Source organism: Octodon degus, unplaced genomic scaffold, assembly GCF_000260255.1.
Source record: "Octodon degus isolate 3935 unplaced genomic scaffold, OctDeg1.0 scaffold00097, whole genome shotgun sequence".
Taxonomy (NCBI): Eukaryota; Metazoa; Chordata; class Mammalia; order Rodentia; family Octodontidae; genus Octodon; species Octodon degus.
In genome coordinates this window covers 1-15129 of record NW_004524673.1, presented here as the reverse complement: position 1 = coordinate 15129, position 15129 = coordinate 1, and the positions used below count along the sequence as shown (strand labels likewise).

General features: G+C 33.8%; 1 protein-coding gene across 1 annotated transcript in view; it reads left to right on the top strand.

Annotated features, from left to right (window-relative positions):
- Window positions 1–9102, top strand: part of Ccdc102b (coiled-coil domain containing 102B) — a 129981-nt gene extending 120879 nt beyond the window's left edge. The window contains exon 6 of the mRNA XM_023723150.1: window positions 8661–9102. Within this exon, the coding sequence (XP_023578918.1) occupies window positions 8661–8927 (267 nt within the window). The 3' untranslated portion in view covers window positions 8928–9102. The remainder of the gene's footprint in view (window positions 1–8660) is intronic.
- Window positions 9103–15129: the final 6027 nt, after the last annotated feature.

Genomic DNA, 15129 nt, shown 5'->3' with positions numbered 1-15129 from the left:
CTCTATACTCTCTGCAGGGATTGCAGCTGCAGGGTTTCACCCCAGGCATATATCCCAGGCCTGAGCTGAGCCTGGAGAGGACAAGGTGGAGTAGGGGGGAGAGGCAGCTCTCCCACACACTCACCTGGGCTAGGACTGGGTCTGGGGGTTCCTGGAATGTGGCAGAAATTCCTACCCTGTGTGCAGGATGTGTGGGGGTACTATGGATTGATGGGGGTGTCCCAAGGGGGTGGAAGAGGGTCTCACCCACGCTGGGCCTGAGCTAGGACCAGTAGTAGGTCCCGCCAGTGCAGGGTAGCCGTAAGCTCTCCCACACACTCACCGGGCCTGGGCTAGGACTGGGTCTGGGGGTTCCCACCCATTCCTTTAACCTTTTATTCTTCTTTGTTTCTACCCCAGTCAAAGCCTGTCATAAGATCACACTTCCCTTTGTCCTTGTCTATCTGTCTGTCTATCTGTCCCTACATGTCCATCTTCCTTTTCTTTCCAAAGCATCCAGCCTAGTAAATTAATTTTGCTTTAATTTCACTGTCAAGCACCTTCTTGGAACACTCATAATAAACAACAAGAACAAAACCCCCAATGAATTAATAGTCTACTTAAGGAGCCAGAGATGTGGCTCAATGGCAGAGCTCTCACCTTGCATACACAAGGCCCTAGGTTTGATCCCTAGCACCACAAAAAAAGTTACTAAAGAAAAAATAAGAGAAAAAAAAAGGAAAATAAAGTTGATATTAAGGAGTAATAAAAATAAAAATTTGGGGGCCAGCCAAATAGCTCAAGGATTAAAATGCCTGCAAGCAGGCGCAGGGGCCAGAGGTTTGGTTAACGGGCCTGCCATGCCAGCCCTGCTCCTGAGGTGCACTGCGAGGATTGAGACTGGGCATGGTGGTGCACGCCTGTAATCCTAGCCCTTGGGAGGCTGTAAACAGGAGAATCACTAAGAGTCTGATCTAATAGTGAAACCTTGTAGACCCTTCCCTAAAAATATAGAAAAAAAATTATTGATTAGCAAAACCAGAAGTTGCTTATTTGAAATACATCTAAAATGAAATTCATGCAAAGTTAATTAATAAGTTATAATTAGACAAAATTTGTAATAAGAAAGAGACATAGATTTAGGTAAAGCAAAGACAGAATAGAGATATAATGCTAATAAAAATAAATTTTACATTAAAGAAATTATTGATCAAAAAGTGTACCTTATTCCATATGATCCTTGAAAAACAGAAAGCTAAAAAGTATTTATGACAGTAAATTAATTAAATTAAAAGAAATAATTTAAAACTCATCCCAATAAAATTCCAAGATCAAAATGCTTTATGGTTAAGCTCAAGTAATTACAGTAGATAATTACAATTTTTAGAGAACATAAAACATCTTCTAGAGAATAAAAACTTCCCAATTCTTCACATTGTGTTAGCTTGATTCTAATATTGCATCCAAATATGATTATGGATTCAGTTAATCTATGATATGAATGCAATGGCAAAACATTAATCAAATAGAAGTAATATCTATCTGAATTTAATGAATTAAAAATTCTTCACCACAAGAATGGAAGTGAAAACATTTCTTCATCTATTATGTATATACTTATACTAAACAGAAAAGCAAAGTTAATTGTATAGTTTTGTCAAAAGTATCTCAAAAGTATTTGTTAAGACTCCACTCATAATTACAGAAAAAATACTTTAATAGACTAGGAATCAAATGCAGTGCCTCTTGGAGATTGAATCTGGTTGTTTGAATTGGGCAAGGCCCTCAGTCCTTAAAATTAATGAAACAGGGTCTCACTGAGCTGCCCATGTTGGACTGTAACTTCTGCTCCCCCAACACAAAAAACAGGGGATGGCCTTATAGGCAAGTGTAGCTGTACCTAGCTCAAAATGAACATTCATTTTTTTATTTTTATCATTTTATTTATTTATTTTTATATCAACTTTATTGAGAAAGAAGTAGCAATGAGACAGTTTCAAAACAGGTCAGTAGGACAGTTGCAATAATTAATACATTGCATATTGTCTTTGTAGTAGGTATTCATAGTACAAGATGCAGACATGATATCTTGTTTAAACACTATTAGTTCAAAACTTTCTTCTCATTGAACTAAGAGAAAGTAGCTGTATATCTATGCCAACTATAATTTTTTTAAAAGGAAACTTTTTCAGTCTAATTTACAGTAGCAAAATTTTAAAGCAAGTATTTTATCCAATGTTGAAGTATTTCAATCGTGCTATAACTTTGTATTTCAAAGTCTTAGTTGTTACAGCAAAAGACAAATAAATATGAAAATTGAAATGATACAAGTTACAATAATCAAAGTTGATGCATCTAGTTAGAAAACTAAATAATTACAGAAATATATTAAGTTATTTTAGGCAAATATAAAAGATACAAGTCGATGAATTAGTGGGTTTTCTTTTTATAATGTTTAGTACAAAGTGTACGGGGTCTCACTATATTGATTGGACTTGTAGTGATCCTCCTGCTTCAGTCTCCTAAGCACTGGGATTACAGGCTTGCACTACCACACCCAGTCTCAGTCTCCCTCTCAGCATGCTGCACCAATCCCATTCAAGGCAGGCCTTGAATTCTATATTTAAAGAAACAAAATTCACAAGATCCACTTTTTTGATTCAGTATCTGTGTAATTCAGGCTAGCCTTGAACTCACTATGCATCCCAGGTTGGCCTAGAACTTTTTAAGTGATCCTCCTGCCTCAGCCTTCCCAGTACTTGGATTTCAGGCATGTGCCTCCACACCTCTCTAAAATGTGCATTTTTACTTTTTTCACTTCTCAAATTCTGTAAGCATGTATTCTATAAAGTTTCACCCTTTTAGGGCTTATGATAAACCCACTCTAGCATACAAATTTTTGGTAAGAGAGTTGCAGAAAAGAACTATTTTCCTGTCTGGCTTTATGTTGAGTATTTCTCTGCGTTTTCTTGAACATACTCGTGAAGCAATCCTCTTCTTTTGAGTTAAAAGTAGTATATTTATTTTTATTATTCATCTTAATAGTTATTTGGCTATGTTTAGATGACTAACTTTAATTAAAATGGAGAAATTGTTTGGATATAAAATTTTAGAACACCATTCAATTTTGGAAAGATGTACACAATTGTTATGGGGCAAAGGATTCAGATCACCCACTTAGAGTTCGTACTTTGAGAGGTTTGTGCATTTTCTCTATCAGAGCATAATCGGAGTCTTAATAAATGCACTTTCTCTTGTCGTTCTGAAATATTTTGATTTATTTATAGACACACTTTTAAAAGTTGCTTACTTTGCTTGATTCTTGTTCAATCAGAAATGTGTTTTGTCCTCTCCTGTCTTTAATATTTAACTTTGGCACACATTTTGCTTTGAATTATTGAAGCAATTTTTACTTTTAGAAATGCTTGAAGGATTTAAATAAAATTAAAATATATGTGACACCACACATTAGTGAATGAAATCATTCCCTGGGCTGTCGAGATTTTTCTGAGAGGAGCAGGGTATCACTGAACTTTATTTAACTATAGACAGCTTTGATATAAACTTTGATTTAGAGCAAACTTTCTCCAACTTGCATTTCCCTCAATATGGTTAGAGAGAGACAGGTGAAAGATGGAGGATGACATCAACAAAAGGAATTTCATTCATTTTGAGTTGCCAGATTTTTAAATGTGATTCAGGAAAGCTGCTGCTGTTCCGAATTGTTAGTTCTTATAAAGAGACAGAATAAAGAGAAAGAACTTCAGACTTTATGAAAACCAAAGCAAAACACAGCAACGTTTTGCTGAAGTGCAATGTCATGAATTCAGAAAACGATCGTCACTGTTACGAGAGCTTGTGAGCACATTTCCTGCTGACATGGGTGTGTGGCACGGGGAAACTAAACTCAGAATAGGAGCTGGAGAAGCCCAGATGAGCCACAGACAGGTCTTCTTGTCCACCTTGAAAACTTCTGCTTTTTGGTACCCCCAAGTCCCTCATACGCAGCATGTAGAAATTTACAGAATTGTATTAAAATAACAAATAAGTATTTACTTTTCTGCTTTAATCCCTGTAGTTAAGGGTATCTTACAGCCAGAAAAGAAGCTAATTTCTCCTTCTGCTTCTTTCTTCTAAGATCACAGGATGTACAATGAAGTGTAATAGTTGTCTTGTTTAGTGTGAAAATTCTGTACATTTTCACATCTCTAATTGAAGCAATCACATTTGTTCTAGTTGACTTTTTTGGCCTGCAAAATGTCACACATTGCACTCTCTTGGGATTTTTCTCAGTTGATATTGAATAAGCTTAATGAAAAAAATTAAAGCACTAATTGATCTGTCAGTATTTTATTTAGCTCTTGATATGTTCTGTTCCTTAGAAAACAAATTTATGACTTGAACATTTATGGTGAACTTGAGGGTTTGGTACATTCACTAAGAAAATTAATGTATTCCTCATAAGTCTGCACTGCAGAGAATTTTTTCCTTATTTTAGATTTATACTTGATCTTAGCTAAAAGTCCAAAAAGAGTTTCACTGCATTTTTAAGAAGGGAAAATTGTGACTCAACTGTAAATTGACCAACAATCTTCTCTTAACCTCACTGCATTCATTTGCCAAAAATGGCAATGCAACTAGGGCAGGAGCAGTGAGAAACTCAAAGTAAATGCAGGGAGAAGTTCTGTAGGTGTCAGTTAACCATAAAATGTTCCCTCTGTAAGGTATGATACTGCCAGCAAATAATCCCAGCACTTGGATAGAGCAGGAGGATTAAGAATTTGGGGTTAGTCTTGGCAATTTCATGAGATCTGCTCTCAAAATGAATTTAAAAGTCCCTAGATATAGCTTAGCAGTCTAGCATGAAATCAGACCCCAAGTTAAGGCCCAGTTATCACACACACACAACTCTCTCTCTCTCTCTCTCTCTCTCTCTGTCTCTCTCTCTCTCTCTCATCGCAGCAGCAGCTATTATCATAGTACTCACGATTTCTTTCCCTTCATGAAAAATAATGCATATTTTTTGTTTTTGGCATGCAGAAGAGACTCAAATATATTTGTTAAATAAAAGAAGTATTGGATATTTATGAGTTTTTGTCAATGTTTACTATGTATAGCATAAAAGCCATGAAACAAAATATTTTAGGACTTATGTTAATAAGAATTTTTACATTAAAAATTTCAGCAAACATTTTTCATTAATTTCTGCATAATCTAGAATTTTTTAACATTGGATCACACTATATCAAAATCCATTGTGTATTTATGTTTGATTCTATATATTTATTTTCTTTTGACCATTAGAAGCAAATTAAAGAAATTTATTTTAATTTGAAAAGATTATTAGAAATTTTACAACAAACTCTGAAAACCTGAAGTAGGACCTTATTCTTTTAATTATTTTAACTTGCATTCAGGTGAATGTCTTTTAAAGGTAGATGATTTTTGTGCAATTCTTGGGGAAAATAACCCAACATAAAATTACCTATATTCTTATTTTTTAATTTTTACAGGACATGTAATTTTTGATGAGTATCATGAATATTTATTTATCAAATAATTGTTATATTTTAATAAATGTACAGCTAGTAAAATATTTGATGCTGTTATTTAAGTTTTGTTGCTACTTCTATTGCAATCTTTTCTCATTACATTTTTAAGATTTAGAGTATTTATTTAGATTATCTGTTACTTATCAATAATCTTAGTTACACTTTTATTACTAAGTGTTAAATAAATTTAATTGTTTTTCTAAATTCTTTTAAATGCCTATAATTATTACAAAGCCTTCACAAATAACATTGTATTTCCCCTTAACCAATAATACATTCAATTTCATAACATTAATTTTTCATCATTAAGTTGTTCACTGTTTTTGTTACAGCTTTATTATATTTATTCTGATAAATGATACAATGATAGCTAGTAAATTTAAGCATTAATCTTAATAATTAGAGTAATATGTTCTAAATTGAATTGTGAATTTAGCTCATATTACCAAATGGACACCTCAAATGTCAAATCACATCATCTACAATGTGATCCATAGTTCATTATATTTAATTGATAAATGAAGTCTAGTGCCAAGAGTGCAATTTTGATTTCTTTTTTAAAGGAATCAGGGAATCTCTTCATTTGAGATCAGAACATTTTCTGGATTAATGACACAATACATGGGCATGAAAAAGCAGTTTTTAGGTTTTTATGTCAAAACTCAGTTTAAATGAAATTATTAAATATAAAATAAATGTTGACCTAAGTTGATTCTTCCTTTAAAATTTAACACATTATGGAAGCATGTTTTTTAATAGTATAATACTATATAACCATAGAGTATATTTAAATCATTTAAGTTACCTGTGTAAAACAAGTCATTTATAATTTTTATTACCAACTGGATTTGAAATACCTCATATATTAATCATCTTACATAGCCTACAGAAAATTCTGAATGTAGATCTATTTAAGCCTCTATGGTACCGTAGATTTGATTGGGCTGATATTTTCTTGTGTGTTTTACTACTAAGCAAACAATACCACAAAAAATAAGTGTTATTCAGAATCAGCCAATAAGTAAATGGAAGGATCTGGATGAAATTTTAACTCTTTATATTATGAAAGGTTTCTTCTCTAGACAGATTCATTCAATGAAGTTCTTTGACAATTGGATATATGTACATGTGTATATGTGTGTAAATATGAACTACATACATTTTTTCTGAAATTATATTGCATTTCCCTCTATGTAATACATTAATGTGCAGAGTGATTTCCAATAAAGATGAATACTTTCACTTGTCACAAACTGTCAGATTAAAGAAGAAATTGCCTACCTAAGGGAGATGAAATTACCAGACTAAGCTTATTTTGAGATAAAAATGTCAAGATTCAAATAGCGTCCAGGATTAAATTTTAGAACAAAAAAGATAGTGATTTTTAAAAATATTTACTTTTATTGACATATAACTTGTATTGTATTTACTTATAGTGTACAGAATCATAATATCAGACAGACTTATAATATTTATAATTAAATCAGGATAATTCATGTTCCCATGTCCTCAAATATTATTTCCATGTGTTGAGAGCTTTCAAACTTTGTGGCTGTAGTTGTTTTACAAAATACAAGTAATTGTAGAATATTGTTCTATAATATTCTGTAGAATATTAGGACTACGTCTTTCCCACTAACTGGTCTCTGGTTCCCACTCTCCACTCTCTCTCTGTCCCATCCACTTCCTAGTTTCTATTGCCCTCTATTAACTGTTTATATTACACATTCACTTGTCAAAGGATCGCTCTGGTGCTTCCATTGCTGGCTGTTCTCCATAGTGCTGTAGTAAGCACAGTAGTGTAGCTCCTTCTTCAACACAGTGTTTCTTTCCCTTTCGTTATATAATCCGGGAGTGAGATCACTGGAATGTGTCTTTATTATGTGCTTTTGAGTAACCTCTGCATTGCTTTGCATAATCATAATAATCATAATCATAATCATAATCATAATATCAACAATGCATTGAAGTTCATCTTCTTCCCCATTGCTATGAGCTTCTATTCTCTCATATTTTTGTTAATTCTTTAGCTGATGTTAGTTCATTATTATATGTAATCATATGGTAAAATAAGATGCGTTGATACATGCATACATTGTGTAACGTTTAAATTATACTAAGTATATATCATCAAACATTTATCATTTTAAAATCCTTACAGGTTTTTAAGACATACAGTAGAGCGTCGATATCTACAGTCATCCTACTGTGCAATTAAACATCAGACATTCTTGATCCTTTCTAACTATAACTTAGCACTCACTGATATTTTCCAACCATTAATAATAAAACCCCCTTATTGCAGAAAATGTTAAAATAAATGGACCGATTTCTTCCCAGGAACCTTAGTTTGCTAACCTCTAATTCCTGAAAATCAAATTAGCTACTCACTTCCATGCTTTTGATTACAGTTTGTAGTAATGGAATCATAGAATGTTATTAATTTATAATATTTATTGTTTGTTACATTTTCTTCTTTTTTATCTGAAGTGCCAAGCTTGGAACTTGAAAGATATATATTTGTGTATTTGTTTTCTTCCATCAGATAAATGAATTAATAAACATATGAATAACTTGCTGTATTCACTTTTAACAGTTTTGCTGTCAAAATGTGAGAAATTATTGTCATTTTTCTTCCTACATATTTTGCAAGTGTTAAAAATATGCTCTCCTTCTACTAACACATAATTCACCATATTCCTTGCTTAATTTTTTCGTAATTAATATAAAGTAAAACAATCTTAGGATAAGGCTTGCATATAAAAATGTAAATAAAATACAAGCAATGAAAATTCCCCCCAAATGACTTTATATCTTCTTGACTTATAAATACACATTAATACAGAATGAAAATTGTTGAAAATAATTCATCTTTTCTCCAGTGATACACATTCAATAAAGATGGACCAAATGCTTATATTAATATGAACCAAAGGATAAGTATATTTATCTGAGGGATTTTCTTTTTTTAGAACATTTCTGCTCTCAAATTTTCAAAGAAACAGAATCTAAAAAAAATTCTGTAAATGAGAATATTAGTGGAGCTTCTTTGTGAAGACCTGTTTGCTGTGTACTTCTTTTGACAATTGCAGATATTATGTTCTACTTATTTGTGTTTTCTGTATTTAGCTAGAGAGACTGCAAGCTGAAAATACCTCAGGGTGGGACAACATAAAATTACTTGAAACAGAGAAGCAAGAACTGGAGAGCGAAAATAGAAGACTGAAAGTCCAGTTGAAAGAAATGGAGGAGCTCCTGGGCAGACAAAACCGATTAAGTACAAATATCCAAGATCCTGATTTCAAGGCATCACAAGTCGAACCTCAGGACAAGAGCAAGGCGTGGTGCTCTTGGAAGCACCTGTTCTCTTACTGCCTGCTTTCCTCAGATGCCTAGGTGGAAGCTGCTTTCGCCCTTGTCCGCCTTCATATCTGAATGTTTCTCTTTGTGCTAATGTCTGAAAGCTTTTTGCTGTTGTAATAAAATAATGTTGCTCATGTTTCTGAAATATAGTGTAACAAATTTTGGATGAAAATGTGAGAATTAACAAAAGAAGAAAAGATGAATCTTGTTTTGCTCTGTTTTTCATTATAACCTTGTGTTAGCATTTTTCAAATTATTATCTTATTTCCAATAAATGTGTTTATCTACTTCTCTTTTTATTTATTATTTGAGAGAGAGAGAGAGAGAGAGAGAGAGTGTGTGTGTGTGTGGTGTGTGTGTGGCCCGCTCAGCCCACCAGGGGGCGGGGCCGGCTGGCATGTGGTGCTGGGGGATTGAACCGCGGTCCCTGATGCCTTGCCAAGCTTGTTCTAAGTAGGTGCTTTAGACCACTGAGCCATCTCTCCAGCCCTATCTACTTCTCTACATCAGCATTTATTGGTAACCATGATAAGTATTTGTATAAACATTTAAATTTACCTGGGACTTGCTGTTCTTTGATTCCCCTTTTTTTTGTATTTTAAGGAAGGGGTTACAGAGTGTTCAGTGTCTCACTACTAGATAAGACTCATAGTGATCCGCCTGTTTACGGCCTCCCAAGAGCTGGAATTACAGGGGTGCACCACCACTCCCAATCTCAATTGCCGTCTCAGCCCACCCTGGGGGCGGGACCAGAAAAAAAGGGCCAGGGATCGAGCCCTGGTCCCTGTGCCTGTTTGCAGGTGCTTTAATCCCTCTGATTCCCTTATTGTCTCAGAATCATTTCTTTTAAAAGCACTGTTATAATTGTAAGAAAAATGTAAAAAACAAGATTAAATTTGAAAAAATAGCTTTGGTAAATTTAGGTTGTTTTGGTATTTTCTCTTTAAGTCAGTATAGATGGGTCTGTTGATGGGAAAAATTTTCATTTTTTAGATAAACAATTTGCATGTATTTAGGGATTTTTTTTTCTGGTTTATTTTGTCATTTATTTTCAGTTTCATTGCACTGTGGTCAGATAATGTGCATGGGATAATTTCTGTTTTCTTGCATATACTTAAGCATGACCTATGGATCAGCGTGTGGTCGATTTTAGAAAATGACCCATGTGCAGCTGAGGAAAATGTGTATTCAGCTGTGTTTGGGTGGAACACTCTGTATATGTCCACCAAGTCCATTTGTTTCAAGCTCTGGTTCAGTTCTGTTATTTCTTTGCTAATTTTTTGTCTGGTTGACCTATCTTTTTGGGATAAGTGGGTGCTAAGGTCTCTTGTTAAGGAAAAAAAAAACTATTTGACTTTCTTAAAGGGCATAGAATATTTTAAATGTTTCACTGTAATCTTAGAATGAAAATTCTTTGTGGAGAGGAACATACTTCAAAGAACTTGAGTAAAGTCTTAAGAATATAAAATTGTTTTATATGTTTAAAATTATGTCATTGTTGGGGGCCTGGCCCTAGCTCAGGCCTTTAAGTGGCTGCTTCCACAAAGCTCTCAGCCTCAGGTTGCTGGAGTTCGAACCTCACAACTCTCCCACTGGCCAAAAGTGCCCTGAAGGCATTCGAGGAACCAAAATAAATAAATAAATAAATAAATAAATAAATAAATAAATAAATAAATAAAATTATGTTATTGTCATAATCCTTTGGGATGTGATAATCAGTAATAAAACAGTGCAGTGAGTACCCATTAAGGAACATCAAATCAATGGGTATACAGCTTGCACACTGATTTAAACAGTTGCTGATTGGAATAAATGGATTTAATATGTAAATAAATAATTTGCAGAGGTTTAAGTATACTTGTAGTGATAGACCTAAAGTTATAATTTGTTTTACTATAAATTTTCTATAGTATATATGTATACACATTATTTCCAAATTCTTCCATTAAAATATCAGAAGTATGTGAGTGTATAATTCTTTTATTCAACCTATTTTAAAAACTTTGAAAGCAACTGATAATTTCATAGTTGTGAATTATATAAATTGTTCATATTTATACAAACTCTAAGAGCTAAATGGACAAAAAATTAATTCAGTATCAACTTTCCTAATTCTTTTAGGAATTTTAGGATGAATTGCAAATTCAAGATGAAAATGCATTAGTACTTCATGGCTTGACAATATGTCTGAAGTTAAATGCCATATACAGTGACCCTAATTTTGTATTGCATAGATTTGTCACCTGTTCTAAAGCTGTATTTTGTTTTGAAATATATGCAACTCAGAGATCCATAGAGAAATTTTTCCCCAGTTCTGAACAGAACTGTCTCAAGGATGAAATGCAATTTGATTATGAAAATACAGTTTTCTATTTGACTTATTTAGGGCAAGCATACCTTTATGTCGTTTTCCAACTATAACTACTCCCCATGCTAATAATGGGAAGATGAGGACTAATCGATCCTTTGGGACGTGGGCTTGGAGCCGACAGGGGCAGATTCACATGCAACTTACAATCAATACCATGTTGAGTTGATTCTCCAGAATGAAGTAAGTGGAATGGGAACACAGATGAAGACGAAGTGCATTCTACTTAACTTTCAGACCTTTCTAGTTATATCAGGGGCCTGCTGGTTAGCTCAGTTGGTTAAGTGACTGCTTATGCAAGTGCAGTCAGGCACAGGATACCATGGTTTGATCCCCATCGCCACTTGTCTTACCAGACTCACCCTTAAGGCAGCCCGAGCCAGCCAAAGGAAAAAAATCTAGTTATATCAAAATGTCAGGATGTAAGATACGTCAGTTAGGGAATATGAGACATAAAAAGATCTATTAGAATTATTGAGAAGATTCCATTTTTATGAAACCCTTACAGTGCATTCAAAAACTAAATTCAGTAGTATGAACTGTTTGTTAGAAAATTTTCTTAGTGTTCTTTTACAACGTTAAGGTAAATAATTCCATATAAAACTGTAGTGGTATAAAGAATAATGTGCGCATGTCATATTGCAATATATACAGAAACTAAAAATGTTTCATCTTTGCCTCCTAAGTTTTGAATGTCTATGTTATGATTTATAAAATATATTAGCACAGTAATTTATCTATATAACACAATTAAGGTTAGAATTGTAACACTATACAAGCAAAAGGAACACATGCCAACTACTTCATTTGACTCATTTTTCAGTGAAGGAATCAGCAAGATATATATTGTAGCCAGATCATGGATAATGTCCATAATAAAATTTCTGGGACTGAGGAAGTCTAAAATAAAAGACATTAGCAGATGGAAAGCCAAATCTTCCATGATGGTAGGGAATTAAGTTCCTCTGTCCCCAGATAGAGTTATCCCATGTGTGTATGGAAGGAAATCATTTGCACTACTATAGATTGTATAATGTTATATGGAAAACAGTTTAAGATATTAAAAATTGTAAGATTGTATAGAACCTTCCTTGGAAGAATACATTAGACAAAATAACCTAAAATCTTTATTGCCACAATTTTACCTAAAAGTATAAGTTAGTTGGTATGTCTTCTTAATAAACTTTTACATAAACATAATAACAAACCCTTGGGATGCAATATTCATGGCTAGGAAATGGCATATATTTTCTGTAATATTGAGATTGTAAATATTTAGTTCATTTTAGGCATGTTGCAATTTTTACAATTATAAGTTTTAAAAATCCAAAAAATGGAGCTGGAGAGATAGTTCAGTGATCTAAGCGCCTGCGTGGCAAGCTCAAGGACCCGGGTTTGATCTCTAGTACCACAAACCAGCAGCTGTGCCAGCCCTAGTCCCAGGCTTACTGTGCTGGCCACCAAAATCAGGCATGATGGCACACATTTGTAATCCCAGTGCTGCAGAGGCAGAGACAGAGGGTCACTATGAGTCCGAGCTATACTATATGAATAAATAAATAAATAAATAAATAATGTTTTTTAAAATGCAGAAAATATTCTTCATTCATGAAGTCCAGAGATGTATTTGGGTAGGAGTCCCAGCTGGGAAAACCCTGTAAGTTTCAATGTGTAGAAGGAGCCAAGCAGAAAAGTACAATTAGCAGGCTTGGAGCAAAATGGCAGAGGGCAATAGCAGGCCTAGTTAGCATACTTCTTCTCATAGTCTTGGCCTTTAAAATATTCTTGAAATGCATGAGTTTAAAATCAAAGGAATGAAAAGCTGTGTAGTGAAATGTAACGAACAAGTCATGTATGAATCCCAGTAGTGGAAGATGAAAGGCAGGTAGGTTCTTACAGATACGCTTTAGGAGTGAAGTTGAACTCTAGCAATCAGTGTGTTGCCTACTGGCCAATGTCAGTGCAGTGGCACACACAGATGAGACTTTCAAGGAAAGGCGTTCTTTCTGGGGTTAAAGTACAACCATCTGAAGCAGCAGGGAGCAGAAACCTTAGGCTCTTTACCAGTTGGCTTCTAGAGTCTCTTTCTGCTCCTACCTCTCCTTACTTTTCTTTCATTCACTGTGAAATTTTAGGAGGAGAAAAAAAAGATACAATGAAGACAAAAAGAAGCAGAGGATTCAGGTTTGTATCCATTATAATGAGAGAAGACTTAAAAACCTAAGAGGTGAAAACCACATGGAACCTAGAATTTATCAAGATAAATACAAAAAATTTTAAAGTCTATAATTTACTGGTACATGTTTTATATACATACTGATCACATGCGTCATACGCAGTTTGTACCCATACATGAAATATCTTGATTTTTCATTTTTCCCATTCCCCTACCCTCCCTTCAATCCCTCTTGTACACAAAAGAATTGTTTCTATTTTTTCATCTTTTCTATTTACTTTTCCCTTCCTTCTTTCCCCCCACATCCCAACCCTAGCTGTCCTTACCATCTGAGCATTTTTGTCTTACTTCGTAATATCCAGTATACCTTTTGATTCTTACGTACATTTTTAGTTTCTCACCCAAATAAACAATGCAATACTTACATATGTGTGATTGATTTATTCTATTAATAGAAAGGTCTCAAGGTGCAGAAAACTAGGACTACAATTCCCAGCCATTATTTTGTTCTAATATGTATGACTTAAAGTTTGGTTTGTTTCATTCACTGTGGAACACAGATTATTGCTTTTATAATGCCTTAATTCCTCTATTGATATAGTCTTCCTACTTTCTGTTTCAAGTAATGCTTTTCAAATAAATGCTCCCGGGAAAACTAGTCAGTATTCTCCTCACTAAAATTTCGTGAAGTTGTCAATGTGTCTTCAGTGTACTGTTTTGGAATCTTATTTTCTTGAACTATTTTGGCAACTGTATCCTTTAATTCAGGCCACAGAATGATTTCCCTTTCAGAAAATTAATGTGACAAGGAGGTAATTGATGTGTCTGAGGAAAATGAAGAATTAATCTGAAAGTTGAAAGGCCATCAAAATCAATTCCTAATAGATTTGCTTTACTGACAATAGACAACATACAATCTATTAAATGGCATTCATTTTTTTGGTGACTTTGGCTTCAAAGATACTTATTTTGTTTAGTTAATTCTAAATTTCTGTCTTTACTGAAGTATTTGGCACATCCTCATTAATGAGTGACATGGTAAATACTTTTATGTGTTTATACTTCCATTTGCATTATTTAATTTAGATTGTGTACTTTGATATGTTTTTTTCATTTTAAAGAAAGAGTAAAAGCAATAAAAATGGTACAGAATCTCAAACAAGATGATAGGAAATTAAGAATGGTTATTATTTATTGGATATTATTATTTTCAAAGTAGTTGCTTAGATTACCAGTTACAGGCATGCAAAATTGATGAAACAATATAAGTATTAACTGTTCCTTTCAATGAGCTAATAGAAATTAGGAGTATAAGTATCTTAGCGATCTTGTGCTTATATCCATGTTCTTTTTCTATTTTCTTTTCTATTTCCTCCTTCCAAGTTGTTCTTTCCTTTTAAGAAGTTTTTTTCCCCCTTTCATTATGTCTATTGTACCTTATCTATCTTTTATCTCTAAGATTATTGGATGTATATACTAGCTTGTAAAGTGTCTATCTGTGAACCAAGCCCAGGAGTACAGGCTATAATCTCTGCACTCTGAGAGGCTGATCCAGGAGGATAAAGACCAGCCTGGGTAGTTTTGTGAATTATAGAGTCCCTATCTCAAAATGTGAAAAAGAACAAGAGACAAGAGCTGAAGATGTGGCTCAGTGAAAGGGGTAGGTTCAATCCCTAGTACACAGAATTTCC